Below are 23059 nucleotides of genomic sequence, written 5' to 3'. Positions count from 1 at the left end.
CGAGCCTTCCTGGAAGTCGTTCTTGATGGTCAGTGACTGTCAACTTGTAATGCTTTGGCTGCAAATATGGAGAACGTACGTCAACTTACGGTAACGGTTTGGATGCAACTGTGCTTGACGTACGTCCAGGGCCGGCCGGCCGAGGAAAACCGACCGGCGCGCTCTCGGTTTCGCGAGAGCGCGCGAAACCGATAAAAGCGTCCAAATCAATACGTACTGCGCAAAACACGGATGCTAGCTTCACCCCCGACCGCTAGATGGTAGCAAATGACTCCGAAGAAGAAGACAGTCGCAGCTTCAACAGCGCTTCTCGGTAGCCAACAGCATTTCCGCCGCTCCTCTGCGACGTCTTAAGCAGGTACGTCCGTCGTCGTCGTCCAGCTCCTAGGAAACGAGGAATCCTCTCCGTGTCACTTTCCCGTGCGTCGATTGTCGAGTCGCGCCGCGCCGCGCGTGAGCTCATGTCGATTTGGCCGGACAATTAGCATCGCATGCTGCCGATGTTAGCTTAAGCTACATGTCAGCTTTTTTCGATGGATGCTTCGTTTCTGCCTTTAGTAACGTTGTGCGACGACCGGGCGAGACCGAATGGCCCGCACGTCAAATGTTCCGGAATCCTCGGAAAGTGACGTTGTCCTTCCCGATGCAGGTACGCTGGAATTTTCGGACAGCCACTCGGACATGTCCTATGTCTTCATCAACGACTCGTCGCAGACCAACGTGCCTCTGCTCCAGTCCTGCATCGACGGAGCCTTGGCCTTCGCCAAGAGGCTCCTGGAGACCGGCTGCGACCCCAACATCCGCGACAACCGGGGTCGCACCGGCTTGCACTTAGCTGCGGCGCGGGGAAACGTGGACATATGTCGCCTGCTGCACAAGTTTGGGGCCGATTTGTTGGCGACCGACTACCAGGGGAACACGGCGCTGCACCTGTGCGGGCACGTCGATACCATTCAGTTCCTGGTGTCCAATGGGCTGAAGATTGATATTTGGTAAGCGATGCAATCTGCAAATCATGACTCGTGAGCACACATTTAGTGATCGGAAGCGGACCGGCCGGAGTTTTGCAGATTGAACGCTGCTGCCGCCCGCGAGATGGGGCTCTGACTCGGCGTGTTTATGGCACCGGACACCCAAAGCTTCATTCATCATTCAAAGCCCTACCAAAATGTAACATTTCAGCCCAAAGCCAATTCATTAAAAAAGGGCACCTTTGACTCGAGTGCGGCCTGGATGGACCTCGCCTCTTAAGTTGAGGTACCGTTGTTGACGGCGCGACTCGCTCGCTCGCTCGCTCTCTCTCTCTCAAACCCTAGCAATCACAACGGCTCCACGCCGCTGGTGCTGGCCAAGAGACGCGGCGTCAACAAGGACGCTATCCGTCTGCTGGAGGGACTGGAGGAGCAGGAGGTGAAAGGTTTTAACCGAGGAGCTCACTCCAAACTGGAGAGCATGCAGATGGCCGACAGCGAGAGGTATGTGCTCGGGCCGGACGCTTGGTGCTCAGACGCTGAATAGATTTTTGCGTGCGTGCGTGCGTGCGTGCGCGCGCCCAACCTCCTTGAGCTTGTGCCTCCAGCGCCATGGAGAGCCACTCGCTGCTCAACCCCAGCCTGCAACGCAGCGAGGGCGTGCTGTCCAGCTTCCGCACCACCTGGCAGGAGTTTGTGGAGGACCTGGGCTTCTGGAGAGTCCTGCTGCTGCTGCTGGTCATCGCCCTGCTCTCCCTCGGCATCGCCTACTACGTCAGTGGCGTGCTGCCCTTCTCTGCCGGCCAGCTGGAGCTCGTGCACTGAGCGGCTGGGTTTTTTGTTTTTTTTTTCCCCCTTATCAAAACGTCAAGAGGTAAAGTTGTGAAAAGCGAACCGCACTTGCTCTCCAAATTGGATGACGCAGCGTTACTGACCTGTGCGCCGGTCAAATCAAAGTCTTTGTCTTCTTTCACTAAAGGTAACCGCGGCTGGTTTGAAGAAACGATGCGCTCGTCCCAAGCGCCACGTTGCTTGTGTTATGTACTTTTCTTTTTTTCTAACTCCCTCCCCACTGTATTAATTCTTGAGAATGTCATTCAAGCCAGCAAAGTTGATGACTTTAGTGTGTCTCGGTGATCGAGAAACCTTGCTTGTGTTCTTCGAGATGACACCCCACACACCAGTTTGTAACTTGTTCTTGGGTCCCGTTCGCTGGCTCGCTGTGTTTTTATCTTGCAGTATTTAAAACCACGTCAATGTTCGTGAACAATTTGGACGCACTGAGTGATTGGTAACTGTCGGATATTTGGCTTTTGCGTATGACTCTGGATTAATACATTTATACATACGCTACGTTTTTAAAATCATCCATTTTTTGTGATGGAGAGGCAGATTTTGGGAGTAGGCAGCTCAGCGGTTTTGGACGTATGCTTTCCGTGGCGTCCTTTTTGTTCACTTGTGAGAAACACATAGTTGATCATCGGTGATATGTTTTGACAATTTTCTCCTTTCTCTTCTGACCCGATTTATTTGTCGTGAAATGCTTTGTATCGCTCTCTGACTGTATTCTCCATATGGATGGTCTGATATGAATTGGTAACCCTAAAATCACACATTGTCCTCCAACATAATTAAGCCACTTGTGTTCTGTCAAAAGTAAATAAACGCAGATTGCAGAAACCTCCCAATGTATCCGTATGAATTGCAAACTCGGGTTTGGGTTCTGTAGAAGTGATAGGGTTAGGTTTTAAACTAGGGTTAGAGTTTCAAAGTAGACTACCCAGTTAAAGTTAGGGATTCCAATTAGGGTTAGGCTTGAGAAGAGTGTCCAAATCATTATTATTCATAATCCCAGATTTAGAAAAATGTTGCTGCAAAGCAAAATGATGCAATATTTCGATTGAAAAATGTTCTTTACTCTGTAAACAAACAAAAAATGGTGTCCATGGCGCAAATACCGAGAGACGTACCGTGGGCTATCTATACCGTTGCCCCCCTCGTAAATATGGCCACCTTCACTCGGGTGGCAAATATGGCCGGCCATCCATCTGGGACTCAAACCCAAAGCAGCCGTGCAAACCACTTGTTTGAAACGCCGAGTAAATAATGTCTATTTTTGCTGGATTCTCCATGCAGGGGTATTTTTTTTAATGTTAATTACCAACACTAAAATGTTAAGTAGGCGCAACAGCTGCCACGTAAACTTTGTCAAATATTAACAAGCCACATTGATTAATACAGAACTATAGCATGGGGTACATGTTGTTTACTTGTGTGAATGGGGGCGGGCACGCAGGCCGTATGACCAATTGCATTGCGCCAAAGAGCTGATTGGCGTCGCTTTCGACCATTGGGCGCAACCTCCAGTTGGATAAACGTAACACGGCACAGGGCTCGTCTGCCCTGAATGCTGCGGTGGCTTTCGCTCGCTCGCTCGCTCGCTCGCACGCACGCCCCGAAAGTGTCAAAGAAGACACGTGTTTGTTGATGGGAGGAAAAAAAACAACCGTTGAACGTTAACACAGCGTGACATCCGGCAGGCAGCAGAGACGATCGTTTGCTCCAGCGGATTCGCTCCGTTTCAACCTCAAGTTGTTCGGTGAGTCTGTGTTGTCTGCCAGTGAGAAGCCAGCCGGCCGGCCAGCCAGCCGGCCAGAACTTTGCCACAAGACAGTCGAAAGAAAGAATTTGGCCCTTCGAAAAGTAGAATAACTACTTCCCTCCTACGACCGCATGGAAAAACCTTTTCGGGACAATTCCACGGGAGTCCAACATGTGGCAGCAAATAAATGTCCTGAAATCGCACACAGTTTGTTACGTCTGCTGTAGTGCTTAGTCCGGAGTCAAAGAAAATATAGTTCACTGGTGGCTGCTTTATTTGGTTACACTCGAGGATTGACATTTGTTTCTGCTGTGACTAATGTCGCGGCGCGGCGTTCCCTCAACCTCGGAAGATTGGCCGCCCGTAGCGTCACAACCGAGCCGTCAAGTGACCAAACGGCCGTTTGAAGAGAAACGATCGTCAATCTACATCACGAACATGAAACGTGGGTTACATCAAGACACAGATTCGCGCACTATGACAGCCATAAAAGTCTACAACAAATGTCGGCGTGACAGCAAGGATTCCGTTGACGTCGCACGCATAAAAACGTGTTTCGGCTTTGACACATTTCATTAGGTACATCTATGTACATCCATCCTTTCTTCTGAACGGCTCTACCTTCATTTTCATATCAACTGTTGTTTTCCAAAACAACTACAAGGACTTACGTTAGAGCCGATGTTGTCGAAATGCGTTCCTGTTGCGTTCTCACAGAGGGAAAAGCTGCAATTCCGACTTCAATGTGAACGCAGCACGACCAAGGGCGGGCGCCGTGTTTGTTCACATGCTGCGTTCAATGCCCCTTCCCGATGCCGTATTTTTTAAAGGTGTATTTGTCGCTAGTTTGATTCGTGGCAAGACTAAAAGCAGTTAGGTACCAAAAAAGAGAAAAAAAACATGGGCACCGATCAAAACCATCAGAATAGAGTGATAGCAATTTGAGGGGGACTATTTTCCCCCCCGAAACATCGAAAAGCTGTGCGAAAGACGGTTTTCGCGAAACACGTCAACTCAATAGAGATCACGTGAGCATCGCCGTTTTCTTGCGCTAGCAAGGCGGCGGCTAACAAGATTTAGCTAACTCGCGCACCATTGCGTTGCTGCACTGAAATTCCGACGGAAGCAACCCTTAACAATCAGCGAGCCACAAAAGCGACGTTTGGGTCACGCCACACTCGGAGTACACGATGCCAGGTAACCCTGGGGCCGCAGAACGTCAAGGCTATGCGGTTTTTGCCTTCGTCCCGTGCAAAGCCACTGCAAACCTGGAACGCTGCCTTGTTTTTGTTGATCTGCCTCGGTGATGCTGCCATGCCGTTAGCATCGTGCTAACACGTAGCGGAGCACTCGTCTTTTGTTTGCCGTACACAGCGATCGAGTTTGGACTTTGATTGTTTGGAGGTGCTCAAATTGACATTGTGTTGGTTGCGCCTCGCGTGTTGGAGCAACCGCGTGCTATAATTTCGAGCCGGCCTTTTGTTGTTGACGGGAGGGATGGCGGCCGTCTTTAGGCCTGCTCGTTGACAGCGCAGCGCGGCTCGGCTGGGCTCAGTCAGCTCAGCGTCTATTTGCATGCAGCTAACATGCAGTTAGCAGCCAGCCAGCCAGCCAGCAAACAAGCAAGCCAGCAAACAAGCAAGCCAGCCCGCCCCTCCCATACTCGCCTCGCAACTAAGAGCGCTGTGCAATCCTTCGAGTAACTTTGCAGGTAGACTCGGCCAGGTACCTGCCTTAGCCCGTTAGCTGCGTGCAGATGCTAGCAGGCTCGACGCCACGGCGACGTCCGTCCGCCCGCGTTACATAACCTGTTATGTAGCCTCGGATGCTATGGCCTTAGGGTAGAGCATAATCCTGTTGTCAAATGTCCACGACGACATCCCTCACGTCCTTCTCATGACCTCGATTGTCATTCATCCCACGCAGAGCCGGCTGAGATGAGTGGTCCCGAGGTGGCCAAGACACCGGGGGGAGGCGCGCCAGGGAAGGAGGGCAAAGAGCCGGTGGCTAACGGACATGCGGGCGACACCAACGACGCCAACCCCTTTGCCGAATACATGTGGATGGAGAACGAGGAGGAGTACAACAGACAGGTGTGGATCTAGTGTATAAGTTGTGTTTTGGCAGCGTTACTGGTTCGGCTTTAGCCGTCGTCTTCCCCCACAAATCCGCCGTCATGTTTTGACCCTTCCTTCAGGTGGAAGAAGAGCTGCTGGAGCAAGAGTTCCTGGACCGCTGCTTCCAGGAGATGCTGGAGGAAGAGGACCAGCACTGGTTCATCCCGTCACGTGATCTCAACAATCAAGGGGTGGAGCAACTGCAGCAGCAGCTCAACGGCCTGTCTGTCAGCGAACACCACAACAGTCTGGAGGAAGTGGCGGTGAGAAGATTGGCGCTTGCCTGCCTGCCTGCCTGCCTACCGGCCGGCCGGCCGGCCGGCCTGGCTGTTTGCCTACCGGCCGGCCGGCCTCCCTGCCTGCCTACCTACCTGCAGCGCTCACTCTCTCCTTCCCCTTCTTTTGTGCAGAGGAAGAGCATGTTGAACCCTGAAGCCAAGGAGTTTGTCCCTGGGAAGAAATACTAGAAGTCCCCCTCACCCCTATGGAGCCTACACGCACGTGCACCAGTCCTCACGCATTCTCAAGAGACTCTGGCGGCCATGAGTCAGCACACTGATTCTCACGCGCGCACACAACACACACAACACAACACACACACACACACACACACACACACACACACTGTGTGATCAAGGCCCAGTCGGGGGGTGGGGGGATTATTTCTTCTTTTTGTTCCCTTTCTTTTTATTTCTTGTTTGTTTCTTGCGAACCGAGCGACACTTTGGAGCGGGGTCTCGACACATGTCTGGCCCTACGACGGGCGCCTCCGCGCGGCCACACTTCCCAATACACGGCAGAGAGGGCGCGCGCCCACCGCCCCCCCCAAACCCCTCCCCTGCGGGAAATGAGGCAGCTACCGAGCGATTGATGCCAGACTCGACAACTTGAACAGAGTGTACCAATAAACTTGAAAAATGACCTCGCATACATTTTGTGTTTGGTCAAATTGGATGTCAAAGCGGTTGAAGGTTTCCATAGCCCAAATTTGGGGGGGGGGGGGGGCTTGGGCTGTGGGCCGCTCTGCCCGTCTAGCAAAGGCCCCGCGAAGCGTTGACGCCTGTGATGTCACGGAGCTTGCCAATTTTGCAGGATGCCACAAAGACCCATCCAAACGCTCGGGCGTGATCGCAGGGAACCGGCGGCCGACATTCTTACTTATTCATCCGGCTGGCATCCCGACCCGTGTCCATACTCGCATGGGATTTTCAAATGGCCTCTTCCCCACTTTGGTTTTGTCCTTCTCATCCTGTTTAGAGGACGGAGGTGTTTGGGGTCTACCGACCCGAGGGGTCCGTCCCGTCACACGGGCGAGATCCATTTGGGCCGATTGTCACCGTCCGCCCCCAGCCCCCTGTACAATCGCGCGTATGAGAAAGTTCCTCTCGTGAGCCCGATTTGGCGCGAGTCGTAGGAGATGGTCGCACGGAAATGCCCCGTCAGCTCCGTAGTTTTTGTTGTCCTACTTTTGTGTCATAAACTTGACTGTTAATGAGTAGAAACATTTCGCTTTGCCACCGTCAAGTTGAATTTATTTGAACATGGGGTCAAAATGTAATTTCCTCACGTTTGTCAGGTGGGTTGTGCAACGTCAAATCATTTTGGGCTGATTTTTGTTCAAGTTAGTTGACACGAGCCGTGCGAGTTAAAGAGGTCCAAAGACAGAGTATTCATTTCAATACAAAGAATGAATAAAAGATATTCAAGGCAAACGGCTTTGGAGCTTTCTTAGGCATGACGAGCACCCGCAACGGAGTCTGTTGTCGTTGTCCCATTTAACGTGGGAACTGACTGATCGTCTTCAAAGTAGAGAGAGACACGTCGAGTTTGGTGTTTAGTGCCCAACGCAGCCGGGTGGCCAGCAGATGGCGTCATTGCTAACACGCAAAAGGAAGCGGCGTCGGTAGCTGACGCGACAAATTTGTGGGACCGGCTTCAGAAAACGGACGGACGGACGGCTGGCTGGCTAAGCGAGTCCTCTGCGCCGTTCTTCGGCATCGCAATATGATGACGCGCGAGAAGGTGACGTGGTCTGCAACTGTTGACCAAAATGTGCTCTGCATCTTACACTCTCAGTGCTCATTCTCGCAGGAGTGACGGTAGAAGACGTCAACATTGGCCGCGTAGTCCATCTTCAGAAGCGCGCCCAAACTCTGAGCTCCGAGGCTGGCGCCGCCGACGGCCGAGGACCGCTTCAACGACAGTAGGCTGTAGCCGTGGAAACGACCCTCGAGCTCCTGGGACGCGGCCGCCTCATCCAGGACCTGGACGAAGCCTGCGAGGGAGGAGGCACAAAACGGGTTGGGGAGCCGGCCGTAAGCGTTGCGCGAGAGGGCAAAGTCGACGGACACCGACTTGGTTTCAGAAGCTCCCAGCTCTTCCACACGGAGCCCACGCACAGGATGGGCAGGCCCACGTCGCCGCTTAGTAGAGGCTGGAAGATGGAGGGAGGGCTATAGGCCGGCGTTCGCAGAGGAAAGCGATGACGGTGCAATCGGGCGTGCGCACGTCACCTCTTGCGCCGCAGGTAGCACGGCTCGCACGTGTTTGGCGAGGACTCTCCCGGCTTGGGAGAACACATATCGACACAGGGCATCCCCGGCCTCTGCACCTTTGACACACAAGCAAGTACTTTCGCCTTTCACAATAGTATTTCAAAGAAATCTTTGGCGGCCGGCTTCGACTCACTGCCTACCTTCAGCCAGCTTCCGACAGAAACCGGCAAAGCGGGACTTCTGGAAGTTTGTGTAGAGGTGCGGCAGCATTCCCATGAGGTCGGACACCTACAAAGAGCCGTCGGGAATCCGCTTTGTCGTGGCACACGAGAAACGTCGGGCCGAATGGGACGGAAGCTCACCGCAAAATACTCCTCCATGGCTTTTCTCACATACGCGACATCATGAGGAGGCCTGGCCAGCTTGTCTTTTGCGTCAAAGACACTCTTGACAGCTAAATGAGCAATCCAGAACGCTGCGGAGAACACGTTCGGAGACCCGTCACTTGTGCTTACCGGTAAGTACGGTCTGTTTTTCTTCCGGTGACCGCCTCTCGCCAACGGACACATTTCCTGTCAGGACCGCAGCTCGGAGCCGGTTCCGAAGCTTTACGGTTGTCAGACCGGCGGGAGTCGCTGATGATGTAGACGTGCCTGTCTCGTGTGCCAGTTCGATTCCGGCATATGACGATGTGAATGTGTGTGTCGGGGGTGGCGTTTCTTCAAATCGGATCCGGTCCAGGAATGTCGAACTTCTTACCGGACCCTTCGTCACCCATCATGTGACCCCAGCCCCCGCAGCCGATCTGGGACCCGTCCGGGTTCACCAATTTGCAGTTGGAGCCGGTGCCCGAGATCAAGACCACGCCTCCTGGGGAAAAAAAGCAAACGCCCGAACTCTGATCAAGCAGCCAACTTGACAGAGATAACGCCACACGCGCACCTAATGGGTGCAAAGTATCAAGCCTGTTTCAATTGGTGTGCGCTAAGCCTGGACTTGCCGCGATCACTAGCGGTAGCCATGGCGCCGATGGCGTCGGTCGTGATGAAATAATGTCGGCTGAGATTAGGAAAGCGGCCTTTCATGTGCGCAATCAGCTTGTCGATGGCCTCCTTCTGCTCGCCCCCGCTCAGAGACATGCCCTGTCGACATGAACACACGTGTTGTCTAAAAAAAAAAAGGAAACAAATAAAAATCACGTTCTGCCAGCCAGCATTTGACAGACCAGCAAGCGCAGAGGCGTGTTTGGATCCAGTCCCGCCTCCACTTTGGCTCTCTGGACCATGAGATTGATGGTTTCGATACATTTGTCCACCCCCACCAACTGCGCAAACACAATTGTTTGATTAGACAAAAGTCATCAGATCAGGACTACTCAAGCTCGCTCGCCCGCCCGCCCGCCCGCTCACTCACCCAGTGGTTGGTGGAGGGCCCCACCGTCTCTGCCAGGATTCGTCCATCTTCTGCCACCAGCACCGCCTTGGAATGGGTTCCCCCACTACGGGCGCACACCAAGTTTCGGATGCGTCTTTCTTGGTTGAACATTGGAACTTGAACGAAACACTGTAGTGCCGAATGCCGGGACGTACATAGCAGTGACTTCACCGCAAGTGATGTGTTTAGCGATCGGGATGGAGCAGAAAAACATACAACATTTTGTGCGCTATCTTTTCAAACTTACCCTTCTACGCCGCCGAACACGGTTGCCATTGCTCCACTTCCTGCTTCGCTCCGTCCGCGTGACTGCGACGATGTCCAAAGAACAGGGCTGAACTTTGCCATGCTGTCAAACGACCAGTAGACGGCAGCGTTGTACCGTCGACAAAATTAAATGAAGGCGGCGGATAACGGGTGATTTTCCATTGTTTGCGGGCGGCATTTCTTACTTGTGGCGGCGTTTTTTCTTTTGCGTGTGTGTGTTTGTCTTATTTATGATGGCATCTTTCTTGATTGTTTTTGCTTGCAGCATCCCGCGTTTGCCCCTGTGAATCGAATCAATGAAACTATCTCACTGTTTTGGGTTTAAAGTGATTTTCCATTGTTTGCGGCATTTCTTACTTGTGGCGGCGTTTTTTCTTTTGCGTGTGTGTGTGTGTGTGTGTCTTATTTATGTTGGCATCTTTCTTGATTGTTTTTGCTTGCGGCATCCCGCGTTTGCCCCTGTGAATCGAATCAATGAAACTATCTCACTGTTTTGGGTTTAAAGTGATTTTCCATTGTTTGCGGCATTTCTTACTTGTGGCGGCGTTTTTTCTTATGCGTGTGTGTGTTTGTCTTATTTATGTTGGCATCTTTCTTGATTGTTTTTGCTTGCAGCATCCCGCGTTTGCCCCTGTGAATCGAATCAATGAAACTATCTCGCTGTTTTGGGTTTAAAGTGATTTTCTTTTAGTTAGTTAAGCCGTACTAAAATTGGAACGACCCCCCCTCCACGACGTGAGGAACGAAGAGGGTTCATAGTGCTGGTTTTGGGCTCGAATCAGGGACAACGATGAGAGCCAACACGAGCCATCTGCAGCCCATTAAAAAGCCATTCGCGAATCTCTTGCCAAAGTGGGCGAGTCTCCCTGCAACTTTGCTTGACGTGATCCTAGGAAAATAGTGTGAAAACAAAAATCACTTGAACTTTCTTGTCGTTCCAAGTGCTGACACCGTATCAGGGACAACGTGTGAAGTGTGCCATGACAGCGAGCAAAAGCGCCGTTACGAAAGAGTGAGGAGATCTGAGAAGAGGAAGACGAGCGCGTGTCAAGCGAGCAGGGAAAAGCAGAAACGAAGCGCCAGACCTTCAAAATAAAACATCTGATGACCGAGTTACAGACATTATATTCGTTTCCCAACCTTTGCTGAGCGACGGTGTCTATTTGGTCTAAGAAAGACGCACACAACGCCAAACGTGAATATTTCAAAAAGCGAATTCGCGAAAAATGACTAGAAAGTGATCTTGTGTCCATTTTCACACGAATTGGATTTACTCTGTGCTAACTCCAATGAACAGAATGCACTACCTCCATGAGTCATATTGGATGAATGGCCAGCAGGTGACGTATATAATAAGAGCATGGTATTGTTCTCTCTCTGGTCATTAGTACATATCATTGCCATAGCCGGCAAAGTCACGAGGCAGTTCCATGAAATAAATAACAATGTCCTGACAAATAAAGTGAAAGTGGATGATTTCCCACGGCACCCCTGATGACCTCTCACCTTTTTTCCGGGGATCATAGTATTCCTACGTAGAGGTCGAGAACGGGGTGGGGGTGAGGGGGTGCTGGTTGTCAATTAGTTAAGGACCAAAGAGCTTTTATACTGAAAGGTTAAGGGGAAGACTGTGATTCTTGATGCCAACTTTTCCCACGGCTCACGCTCACCGCAGCCGTCAGACACACCAAGTAGAAGCCTAACGTACGTTTTGGACCTTTTTGATCCCAAACGGGAGCGCCCAGTGTTCTGTTGGGCCTTGACTTGTTTGCGCCGTGCCGTTTTGCACCGTCTAGTCCCACGGCAACCCTTCTCAGCCTTTCATAGTCAGGCAGCGGAAGTGAAAGAAGTGGGGAAGTTGCTTGCTTGGGTTGGGGATGTTGGGGTGGAGGGGAGTGCGGGTGAAAAAGACCAACAAACTCAAGAGGATTTTTTTTTTCCCCCCCCTCCCCTGCTGTCAAATTTGGATTACCTGGGACTGGCGGGTGGGGGTGAGCCTCGAGTCCCTGGAGCCCGGCCGGGGGCATGGACACCCACACTAAGGAGGGACAACTTTACGTGCAGCATCAAAAGTTTGGCAAGGTAATCTTTTGCTGTTCTTATCGTCGTAGTAGCCTCGCCGTGAGCTCCATTGGGTGTGTGTGAGCTGCACAGAGCCGTGTACGGAAGGAAGACTGTTGTTGTTTTAAACAACCTTAGACCTTCATACCGAGGTCGCTCACCGTTCGAGGGGCTCGGACTTGGGTCTCCACGCAAACGTGCCTTTGCTCCTAACGCGCTACTGGCTAAGAACACATCTCCTGCCTGGCGGGGAATTGAAAGAGGGTCTTTGTCTATGTTGAGCGTCTCCTTTGGGTCATATGACATGGAGCAGCAAAGGCATTTTTGGCCCTCGCTCCGTCCGTCCGTCCGTCCCACAATAGAGTGGAAAAAGTCAACGGGAACGCGTTCGTAGTACGGCTCACTGTTTGTGCAAAGAAGGAATGAGGTGGAACTCTGACATTTGCTTTCTGCAAGGGGTTCCCCAATCTCAGAACAGAACAAAATCAAAGCGTGGCGTCGAAAGGATGTGACAGTGGCTCCTTATGTCGTTGTGCCCGACAGAAATGGAAGAAGAACTGGTTCGTCCTTTATCCGGCCAGCCAAAACGGCATCGCGCGCCTCGAGTTCTTTGACTCGGCCGGGTCGGGAGGGGCGGCCGGCGGCAATTCAAACGAGAAGACCAGAAAGCTCGACAAGAAGATTATCCGCTTGTCCGAGTGCATCTCCATCCTGCCGGCGCTGACGGAGAACTGTCCCAAAGACAACATGGCGGCCTTCTGCGTGGAGACCGACGACAAGACCCACGTGTTTGCTGCCGAGAAGAACGCCGCCGAGGAGTGGATGAATACCATGTGTGACATTGCGTTTCAGGTATCCTTTGGCGTCTGCCTTTGCTTGAAAAGACTTTGATGAGCGGAGAGAGATCTTTCCATATGCTGCTTCCGTGAGCACTTTTGCATGAAGGCAAATGTGTGTCTCCAAAGGGTGGAAGCGGCGGCGGCGGCGGCGGCGGCGGCGCCAACAGGAATAATGACGGGGAACCTCAAGACCTGAAGATGTCAGAGAACCTCATCTATTACTCCAGAGAGGAGGGTGAGTATGCCACAGACAGAAGGCCAAAGCGCTTGCATAAGCTATCGTTTGTAAACTGTGAAAGAAAAAACAAGAAACATGTCCGCAGCCAACCAGTTCTGGGTGACCATTCAGCCGACCGAGGCGTCGGACCGCTGCGGGTTGTCGGGCAACTACTGGCTGAAAGCTGAAAGCGACGTCCTGATCTTGAAAGAGCCCAAGACAAAGAGGGACGTCTTTGTCTGGCCCTATAAGCTGCTGAGGAGATACGGTCGAGACCGGGTAGGTCAGAGTCCGTGCGTGTTGCTGAGCGAGCGAGCGAGCGGCAGAGCGACCTAACCCTGACACTCCCAGTCGCTTACGGTTCAATTACGTTTGCGCAAATGACGGACGGGATAGCAGACGGCTTAAGGAAAGCTCGTCGCAGGTGGGGATTTGCTAACAGGAGTAACGTGAAAAGCAAGTCAAAGCCAGCCAGCCAGCCAGCCAGCCAGACAAAAAAAAAGGGCGCTAAACCTTCCTTCACAGGCTGAACTGAAATCCATCTGGCTTGATCTTTTCTTTCTCCAGGTGATGTTTTCCTTCGAGTCCGGTCGCCGCTGTGAGTCGGGGCCCGGCAACTTCAGCTTCGACACCAAGCAAGGTAACGAGATCTTCGTCCTGGTGGACCGGGCCATCAAGTCCCAGAAGGCCCTGGCTGAGGAGCGTCCGCTAAGCTGCCCCGTCGACTTTGATCCAGAGTGCCCGCCCTCGCTGCGGCACGTACGCGACGCAGCCGGCGCCGCGGCACCCGCAAGCCGAGACAGCGGCGGCAGCAGCTGTAACAGCTGGGAGGCCGACGGCGATTCGGGCGGCAGCAAACCGGGCTCCGCAGACGGTGTGCTCGGCAAAAGGGAGGGAGGAGATGGCGGCGGCGGCGGCGGCGGGGCGAGAGGGCAAGCGTGTGGCGCCGTCGATAGACACAAAGGGAGGAGCTTGCCAGAACTGCCGGCGTTACTGGGCTCTGCGAGCGGAGTCGACACACTTCCGTGCTCTCCCAGAGGCCGGGGGACGGCAAAGTGTCCTCCCTCGCCCGAGCGACGAGCCGCTCTTTACTCGGAGCCGGCAGACGCCGTCCGTCTGCCCCCGCAAAAGGCCGACGGCCTCTACTCGGACCCGGTGGACAGCATTGCGTCGGCGCTGCGAGTTCCAGCCCGTCGCCTGCGTCCGCTGGGTGACGAGTCCTCCGGGGGCGGGGCCCGAGCTCGTGGGGGCGGCGACCAGAGGAAAGCCCGGGACCTCTATTCGCACATCTATGACCGCATCAGCCTGGAGCTCAGCCGTCAGACGGATGTCTTGCTTCTGAATGGGGACGGGAGGCGCGCCGTGAACGACGACATGCCGAACCCCGGGGCTCTGTCCGCCCCCCTTCCTTCTCCGGAGCATATTTACGACGAACCGGAGGGTAGCGCCAAAGGAGGAAGGAAGAGGCAGGAGGAAGCGGCGGCCCCCGCGGGAGCGGAGGGGGATTACAGCACCACTGCTCACGCAAAGTCTCTGGAGTCCCACAAACATTGGCCCGGCAATCGTGAAGGGCGACACCTGCCGGCTCCAAGATGGCCCAAGCCCGTCGCCGCTCCCAAACCCGTCTGGGGCAATTTTGCTCGGAAGGTGCCCGTACCGTCGCCTCCTGGGAGACTTGGCGAGCCCGACGACAATGTGAGCGGCGGCAACGACGACGACGACGACGACGACGACGACAACAACAACAACAACAACAACTTTAGGGGCAGAAAGGAAAGGGAGCTGTACAGCATCGTCTCTAAACCTTCCACATCGTGGTCAAATCAGTCCAAACCGTCAGCACTGGGCTCACCGGATACCATCTATGACAACTTGGGAAATATTTGAACAGTTGCCTTAGTCTGTAAGTGATCAAAAGAAGACTTTGTTTTCAGAAGAACACTTGTGTCATTGTGGGGGCAAAAACGGCGGCGAAAGTGTTGGGACGGTCTCATCTGTCAGAGACCGACCGAGCAAGCTGTCAGGCGCACGCAGATGCGTGAGAAAGCCGCTTCTGTTTCCGCCGCCGCTGCCACCTCCGCTTCCGCTGCCACCTCCGCCGCCGCTGCCACCTCCGCCGCCGCTGCCACCGCCGCCGATGCTGCCACCGCCGCCGATGCTGCCGCCTTTAGATCGGGTGCAGCTCCAGCCCAGGACATTCTCATTCACGTGAGCGAGTCACATCACCTTAGCTGCCATCCATCCTCTCCTCCATCCAAGGGAACCAAGACGGTGGAAAATCTTTTGCAGGAATCACGCAATGAATCCTCGTTTGGGTCGAGGAACTTGACCCAAAGCGCGCCAAACTGCAGCACTCTATCCTTCTTGCATCTGCTACATGAGAGACTGGACTCGCAATGGATGTTTACATACGTAGATGTCCGCAAATCTCACGGGCAATAAAAGATATCTGCAAAAGCAGCAACATCACAGTTACTCTTAGTCAAGGGACTTTCTGAGCAAGTCGGACCTCATCCTGTGCCACACTCTGCTTTTGTTAGTCAGGTGCGTTTCCGAGCACATCGTGGCACCGTTTAGGCAGAGCCTTTCTTCTCCTTCGTTTGCCCCGTCGGGTTGCCACGTTCCAGGGTTCCGTTTGGGGCCATTTGACGACGAGCCATTTGTTCAACTTAACTGCTCTTTGGAATGGGCAGATGCGACTTATATCTTTAGCACTGCACGGCGGCGGCATTGCGTCTGTCTCTCAAGTTCCATTTGCTTTGTGTCGGCTCTCTGTCATCATTTCATTTTGCTTCTTTGAGGACGCAGAATACTCTTTCTTTTTTTTTTAACAGACCCCCCCCCCCCCCCCCCCCCCCACACACACACAAATTTTGTTTGGATAAACGTTTGCATGTCTGGTACTTGGAATCACTTTTCGACATTTCTGTGACTGCCGAGGAAGGTGGCCAACCTTTTTTCTATTTTGTTTTTAGACTTTTGAGTTGTCCGCTTCCCACTGCACCGCCGCCAACTTAGTCTCACCTTGTGTGATGATGGGTGGGCTTTTGTCCGGTGTTCTCACTGTGGCTGGAACAGACGAGTGCAGGAAAGACACAGCCCGAGGAAAAATGTTCTTGCCCGCAGCGACACAATGAGCGACGACGTCTGTTGAGGTCTCGAGGCAATTTATTGAAATCCAACTACAAGCATTTCTAGCAAAGGGTAACGACTTGTTGACATGTGAAAGCTGAACAGGAAAATGCTTTTCTCAAATACAATAAATACATATCTAAATAAATAAAATTCACAAGTTTCCCTCCCAAAACTCAACTCCTCTTCAAAGTAAAGTACATGCATCCTCCCGAGTCAAATTCAACACACCCACGCAGACAAAACGTCACTCTTTAGCTTGCCTGGTTCTCCTTTGTGGTTACCAGTCTGAAAAAGGAACTTCAGACTTGTGACCTTTCTATTTTCCAATTCAGACCACCGACTGGTGGTACAAAAAGGTAGGCCGGAGGATGGGAGCAAGGATGCCAGGCAAGCCGAAAAGGAGGCACAAAAGAGCCCTTGTGGTGGGAAAGCCCTCGCTAATGCGGAAGTGCGCTGACATGGCAACAGCGTGAGGTCGGCGGGTCGCCGCTCGCGCCACAAGGTTCCACGCGGGAGCCGAACGGCAGGAGAACGAGTCGCGTCTGACGGCAGGCGGGACAGACGGCGGTGGCGTAAGCCTGACACGACTCGATGGGTCACGGTGGACGACTCTGGGGTCGAAGGGAAGCGGAGAGCCGTACGTCTGCCGCTTACTCGCTCCGACCCCAGAAGAATGCGCACGCTTGCCTTGACCTTGCTACGATTCTGACGGATACCTCCACTACTTTTCTTCTGTCGCACTACACGCATCCATTTGCAAAGCCCTCACCCAGCTGTGGAAAGATGACAAGGGTGCGCCGGGAGCATTGGCCTATCAGTGCTCTCCCGAGGGGGCCGCGCCGTCGCCTCCGTAGCGCCCCCGACTCCCCCCTCTGGTCAAGGTCAAGGCTGGACGTCGCCGCGGCGGAAAGACAGGCGAGGTTCTTGGCGGGGCGGGGCGAGAGTTTTCCGGGCTGGTGGGCGAGGAGGACGCCACGGCGGAAACGACATCGCCGCTGTACACGCTCAGCTGCCGAGCCTGGGCGATAAGGAAGGCGACATATGTTGCATTTGGGACGGCGGGCAGGCAGACCAAAGTCCAAACGTGCTCATTTCCTTTCCACCGGGGACAGCGCGTGCCACGCACACTACCGTTCAAAGGTTTGGGGTCACTGTCCTCATTTTGAAAATAAAATGGCTCTACTTTTTCAACGAGGAGAACACTTCAGTCATCAGAAAGGAGCGTAATATTAAAGTTGCCACAAACCAACGATATGGCTCGCTCCCATGGTCAAGAAAACAAGTGTTTACCTGATGGGGTTGACCGCCGACTTTGACGCCCCCTGCTGGTTGACGCTGGGACGTCTGGGTAGCGACGTGCACATTTGACGCACTAGAGACAACAGACGGACGCATGGCATTGATTGTCACGTGATTTCAACTCAGAGCGAGATCACTCCCGCCTACTGAAACACAACTAAAGTCAGGCCGACCCCGAGGGACGGTGCAGCTCGGTGACCGGGACCCTCCTGAGATATTGGTAGAGGTTGCTGCTCAGACAGCAAGGGCTCAACACGGCCGTCTCGTTGATCTGGCTGAGGGAACCCTGATACGGACAAGACACAGAATGAGCGTGAGTGACGCGTTCTGCCTCTCGCCACTGCTTTGAAATTCTCGAGAAGACAAAGGCCATTTTACCCGGATGAGCCGCATGGCCTCGGGCGGAGGCTCCCGCAGCGGCTTCGAGTGAACGCCGGGCATAAACAGTTCCTGGCAGACGACCGGTTTCAGCAGCATGGCGAGGGACGGCGAGGGATGGAGGCAATAGAAAGTACGTAAATCTGTGGCATGCAAAGACACACGCACTTTGAAGGCCACCATTGGAAATAACAACAAATAGCACAGAGATTTGGACCTCCTTGGGATAACAAAGTCGGGTCAGGTCAGATCTGATCAAATTCCAACTACGAGCGCACACCACATCGCCCACGCACCTTGGCCGCTTCCGTCGCTCGGCCCTGCCCGCAGCAGCAAAACCTGGTCCTGGTCCTGGAACGGAAGATCGGGGAGAGCGTGGCTTCGGGGAGTCGCTATATGACGGCGGCGTTTCCGACGCACCTGCAGCGTGCGGTTGAGAGCTTGAAAGGCGTGACGGTTACTCTCCACCTCGTCCCAGTTGAGCCGCCAGCAGGCCGTCGGGGTGACCACGAGCGGCAGCCCGTACAACATGCTTTGACACACGCCGCCTGAGCGCAGAGCCCTGCGGACACAAGATAGGAGGTCCTTCTGGCAAATGTAGCCGTCGCCGTCTGTCACCTCCTTTGTTCGACCGAGCGGCCGCCGACACGTGTGCAATCCGTGTCCGAGCCATTGAGGCTCGTCTCATATGTCGACATAACGGGAGCTCTTGGAAAAGGGTTAGACAACACGCACACGGTGGATTGGAACGCTCACGTTCAGTCGGCCGGACAATGGGTGGACATATCCCCCCCCAGGGTGATGTGAATAGAAAAGCAACTCGTGCTGAGTCCTTCTCAACCCTACTTGATTGCTCTCATCCTCCGTGGTGGCGGAGAGGCAGACGCCACGTCGGCGAGGCTATCGGGCTTCTCGGGGCTGAGCGGGAGGAGGCCGGGGCTGATGACGCTCTCCCGCACGTCGCACTTGACGTGCACTAGAGCGGAGCCAAAAAGCCACGCTCACGTCTCAGGCGGCAAGAATGACGAGGTTTTTGCCACCTCGCTCCAGACCTGCAGCGGGACTCCCCCGCGGGCTCGGCAGGACAAGGCGGAGGTGTTCGGAGTCCACGCCGTATTCTTGAAGCCATTCCTTCAGCACTCCCTCCACAGCAAACACAGTGTTGTCCACCTGTCGCAGGTCTACCAGCACCAGACTCTCTGCGGGAGGAATTTGGCCCGTCACACACTTGCCAGCCGCCGCATTTTCTTTTCTCATTCCGACTGAATTGGATTCGTAAACAAAGGAAGCAAAATGAACTTTGAGATGTATCAAAGAGCTCTCTTTCTCTTTTTCCATGTTACTTGTTTGGCCTCCCGCAGGCCAACACTTTTCCAACACGGCCGGTGGCAAATAGCGCGTCTGTGTCGTCGGCGACAAATGCCCCATTGATGGTCCGGCACGCAACGCGGCTGCCGTCACACTGGCGGCAGTGTGACGCGAGCGAGCGAGCGAGCTCATTGCCTCGAAGGCACGTCTGCTTTATGAGCAGAGGCTTGGAAAGAACACCAAGAACAAAAGAGAGAAAATGGCACTCAAGGTACAATGCTAGAGATTTTGCAAGCCAAAATTGGAAGCGTTCAAGGGCAAACAAATGCGCAACAGAGCCGGGTCGGAAGCGCTGACCCTCCGGCTTGTGAACGGCGGGCCGCTCTGCTGCCCGGATAGACGGAAGCAACGCCGCAGGATCAGTCGAGGAGCTTTGCTTGAATTGGGACCGACTTGACCACACACGCACTGGTCCTCGTATGGGACAATGCGTTGGTTGAATTGACTTTGGTCCAAAACAAAACATTTCTCCCACTGGCACATATGAAAAAAAAATCAAGGGCGTCTGTCTCCTCCTTCCCTTCCTACCTGCACTACAAGTCTGAAGTGGGTCCTGAGGCGGGACTTCATCTTGACGCCAATCCACCTCACTGTCGAGCTGCACCACCAGGACACTATTGATTGGCTACAGGTCATCGTCCTTGAGCATATTTTTCAAAAGACTAACCAGGCCTTTTCCTGGACGGCTGGTCACCACGGTAACCTGTTCATAAAACAAAACAAAACAACAACATATAAAGCACTCTTTGAAGCTAAGGTTCCACTTTGGGCACACGGTTAGGGAAGGTAACATACTACGTGTGCGATTTTAGGACAACACCCCTTCCCGGCTTCATCCTGCTTCAAGACCATCACTATCTGACACAACATAAATGTGCTCTCTTGTTTAATTTGTATTCCCACTCCCGAGAGAACATGAAAGAATGATCACGATGGGATGTTGCTGAGCTCCAAATAAACTCAGTGGGACTCACAGCCACACTTCAAACAATACAATGGTGTGGGTGCGGCTGAGGAGAAGTGAAGCATGCCATCGGGGACAGCCCTTTCAAAGTCTTCAATCCTTACATATTAAGCCGCTATGTTCGCCCCCCTCGCCTCGCCTCGCCTCACCTCGACCGATATGTTGTGCTGGACGTGGACCCCGCTGAATTTCTTGTATTGGTGAAATTGTCTGTGGCTGTCCAGCACAGTCTGTCGCAAAATCTCGCCTACACTGGCCAGTTCTGTGTTGACCCCCTTGCCCGGGATTGCCCGCAAGGCCGCCACGCAGGAAAGCAACCTGGGCAGGTTACCCCGAACCTTCTAAAACACACACACACACAAATGATAAGGGGAGGCAAGGTAATGACAATAAAGCTGATGGATAGATTGACAATTACCGCAAAAGGGAGCAGACATTGCTGCTGACTGGCGACGGCAAACACGCTGAGGAAAGGAAGTCTAGAAGGGCCCTTCAGACTACAGACCATGGTCAGGAAGTTCTCAAGAGCATCACAGAGAACCGCGCGGGTGTCGGTCCACCGTGGCGGCACGGCTTCAACGATCAAGACCCGGGCTGGTTGCCGTAGAAATGTGGTGTTGGAGAGACCGGAAGCCTTCTTGCAATCCATGTCACCTGGAAACACAAGAAGAAAGTGCTTACATTGACTGAACATGTTAAAAAACAAAAGGATACTTGATCACAAGGAGGCAATAAGAACCAGGAAGAACAAAAATGAGCCCTCCATCCCAACATCCAATGCTATGGAGGACGACAGAAAAAAAAAAACTTCATCAAAAATACCTCGGTAATGATTCAATCAAAACAGAATCTAGTTTGCCAATGGCTCAAGCTTCTTTATTGATGGCTTGAGTTGAAATGGTGATATTTCAAAATTCCCCAGTAAATCATTTTTGATCTTTCTGAATATCAAGTGCTGAATTTCATACAGACACTCGTGCTGTTTACAAGTTTTTTTAGTGGCGCCAAAACAGTCCAACCAATTGCATGAACACGCGCATTTGTGCGAGTGTGGAGAGGGCGCCCAGACCATCGAGCATATCCTCCCAGCAGAACACCCTAGAATGGTTGGCTGTTTGGCGCGACGAGCTATGATGATGATGAGTGGCGTATTAGTTTAACATGCGCGGCCTACAGCATTTCAGAGCAACAATTTAACTGTCACCGACAGATGACAAAAATTCAAAACAAGCTCTTTAATTGCATCAGACATTACGATGGGAAATCCTGGCAAATAAATCAATCAATCAATCAATCAATCAAGTCAAGTTTATATAGCCCTAAATCACAAGCAGTCTCAAAGGGCTCTGTCCTCTGCATTTAACCCATCCCCATGTGATTTTGATCCATCCCCTGGGGGAGAGGGGAGCAGTGAGCAGCAGCGGCGCCGCGCTCGGGAATCATTTTTGGTGATTTGGTGTTATGCAGTGCATCTGGGTTCCTTTGGTCTATAGCAATGTGGGCTACACACACAGATATACAGTGGAGCCTCGGTTTTCGACCACAATCCGTTCCAGAAGGCTGTTCGGGAAGCGAATCGTTCCAATTCCGAATCATGTTTTCCCATTCCAAATAATGGGGGGAAAAATTATTCCGTTCTAAGCAACAACAACAACAACAACAACAAAAACGCCTTTTTTAAGCATTATTTTTTTCATTAGCGCATTTTTGTCCGATCGCGCCACTGCAGCGCACCGCCGAACGCGCAACCGTAGCGCGCCGCCGACTGCGCAACTGCACCGCGCTGGTCGCATTATTGTGACAGAGCGGTCGCTAAAATTGAGAAAATATTTTGAAAGTCCTGATGTACTTTCCAAAATTGAAGTGGACCTCAGTGCGCAGGGAGCTTCATTTGGTCCGATCGCGCAACCGCCCGCAGTGCGCCGGCCGCATTGCTTTAGGAGCGACTTTGTGTTTTAGGATGGCTTTACTGCTCCCACTTTGGAGGCATGATTACAGTTGATGCGATCCTCAGGGTAACGACAATGTAATAACGAACAGAGTCAGTTGGCATGCGGGTCCTCTCGGCTCATCTCGCGAGGTGCGACAACCGAATTTCGTCCGACATGCGAAGCAAAACAATCTCGAATTTTTTGTTCGAACACCAATTTGTTCGAGAACCGGGACGTTCGAAAACCGAGGCTCCACTGTACATCCAAATATTGGCATACTAATGAATGGCTCGAACCCGTGCTTTCTTCAAGGCCCTACGAGCAACGACGCCAAGGCAGCGCAGTGTGGACATGGGTTTGGTGTTCCTATCTGTTCTTTTCACCACCCACAACGCGTGTTATGAGGACAAGGGGTCCAGTACGGCCGCGTACGGACGAAACGACTCTTAGCATCAAGCTAATGAACGAATGCTAATGTTCGCTCGAAAGGATCTCCGATGTTGAGGTCACACAATTGTACTAAAATCGTAGTTACATTTCACAAAATCTCAATTCGTCGATTGAAGGTCACGTTTACCATATAACAAACGTTTCGTCACTTTAGCAGGCGAAGAGATTCAGCCAACAAAGGTCCAAAACGAGGTGCGATTGTGATTGGATAGTTCACTCCCTCTCCACTGGGGGCGCCACATTTTGCCCAGGTAGTAGAGCCAAAGCTGATGTCGAGTGGGCAAGGACGTGTCATATCCAAGGGATACAAATTGATGAAAGATGACTTCTTCTTTCCATAATCAAGCCCAAATATTCTTTTTTTTAATTTATTTTTTTATTTTGGGCTAGGGGACGAAATAATAATTTGAATAATTATTGTAAACAAGTCGTTCCCACGTCCTCAATTTAACCTGTTGTGCGCTGCCTTTTTCCGGAGGGCGGAGTCTTCCATCCTCCTGTAGGCGTTGACTCCTGTGCGGATCACCACGT

The 23059-nt window shown here is 52.7% G+C and overlaps 5 protein-coding genes across 10 annotated transcripts; 3 read left to right on the top strand and 2 right to left on the bottom strand.

Moving 5' to 3' along the window:
- The first annotated feature begins 231 nt into the window (after positions 1-231).
- On the top strand, positions 232-2659 carry LOC147059813 (ankyrin repeat domain-containing protein 46). Of its 4 annotated transcripts, none has more exons than XM_085906131.1 (4): positions 232-358; positions 650-992; positions 1317-1475; positions 1580-2659. In XM_085906131.1, exons 2-4 carry the CDS (start codon positions 682-684, stop codon positions 1794-1796), a joined length of 687 nt encoding a protein of 228 aa, XP_085762257.1. In that variant the 5' UTR covers positions 232-358; positions 650-681; the 3' UTR covers positions 1797-2659. The 4 variants fall into 4 exon arrangements, with proteins under 4 accessions (XP_085762257.1, XP_085762256.1, XP_085762253.1 ...); XM_085906130.1 differs by lacking the exon at positions 232-358 and having other exon boundaries at positions 375-992; positions 1580-1845; positions 1929-2659; XM_085906129.1 differs by lacking the exon at positions 232-358 and having other exon boundaries at positions 376-992; positions 1580-1845; positions 1951-2659.
- Positions 2660-3402: 743 nt separating this feature from the next.
- paip2b (poly(A) binding protein interacting protein 2B) lies at positions 3403-7402 on the top strand. 3 transcript variants are annotated; one of them, XM_085906133.1, is made up of 4 exons: positions 3403-3570; positions 5500-5666; positions 5771-5953; positions 6101-7402. In XM_085906133.1, exons 2-4 carry the CDS (start codon positions 5511-5513, stop codon positions 6155-6157), a joined length of 396 nt encoding a protein of 131 aa, XP_085762259.1. In that variant the 5' UTR covers positions 3403-3570; positions 5500-5510; the 3' UTR covers positions 6158-7402. The 3 variants fall into 3 exon arrangements, with proteins under 3 accessions (XP_085762259.1, XP_085762258.1, XP_085762260.1); XM_085906132.1 differs by lacking the exon at positions 3403-3570 and adding an exon at positions 4205-4770; XM_085906134.1 differs by lacking the exon at positions 3403-3570 and adding an exon at positions 4953-4977.
- nagk (N-acetylglucosamine kinase) lies at positions 6350-10087 on the bottom strand. The gene is made up of 11 exons (XM_085906125.1): positions 10072-10087; positions 9867-9968; positions 9599-9683; positions 9411-9509; positions 9186-9327; positions 8945-9055; positions 8548-8660; positions 8386-8473; positions 8204-8301; positions 8046-8124; positions 6350-7965 (listed from the first exon to the last, which is right to left on the bottom strand). The coding sequence occupies exons 2-11, from the start codon at positions 9965-9967 to the stop codon at positions 7763-7765; spliced, it is 1119 nt and encodes a 372-aa protein (XP_085762251.1). The 5' UTR covers position 9968; positions 10072-10087; the 3' UTR covers positions 6350-7762.
- A 1452-nt stretch (positions 10088-11539) lies between these two features.
- Positions 11540-15836, top strand: dok1b (docking protein 1b). Its single transcript, XM_085902947.1, has 5 exons — positions 11540-11968; positions 12491-12799; positions 12913-13021; positions 13110-13282; positions 13571-15836. Exons 1-5 carry the CDS (start codon positions 11912-11914, stop codon positions 14888-14890), a joined length of 1968 nt encoding a protein of 655 aa, XP_085759073.1. The 5' UTR covers positions 11540-11911; the 3' UTR covers positions 14891-15836.
- A 317-nt stretch (positions 15837-16153) lies between these two features.
- On the bottom strand, positions 16154-22921 carry m1ap (meiosis 1 associated protein). The gene is given in 12 exon segments (XM_085902948.1): positions 16154-17156; positions 17429-17510; positions 17611-17723; positions 17816-17958; positions 18112-18166; positions 18236-18377; positions 18662-18791; positions 18868-19014; positions 19712-19886; positions 20297-20488; positions 20566-20801; positions 22656-22921. Coding segments are annotated over 11 exon segments (1614 nt in total). The 5' UTR covers positions 20797-20801; positions 22656-22921; the 3' UTR covers positions 16154-16952.
- Positions 22922-23059: the final 138 nt, after the last annotated feature.

Source organism: Syngnathus leptorhynchus, chromosome 2 (assembly GCF_054491065.1).
Source record: "Syngnathus leptorhynchus isolate UIUO chromosome 2, UIUO_Slep, whole genome shotgun sequence".
NCBI classification, from domain to species: Eukaryota; Metazoa; Chordata; class Actinopteri; order Syngnathiformes; family Syngnathidae; genus Syngnathus; species Syngnathus leptorhynchus.
The sequence above is the reverse complement of the archived record's forward strand: the minus strand, read 5'-3'. Positions and strand labels throughout refer to the sequence as shown.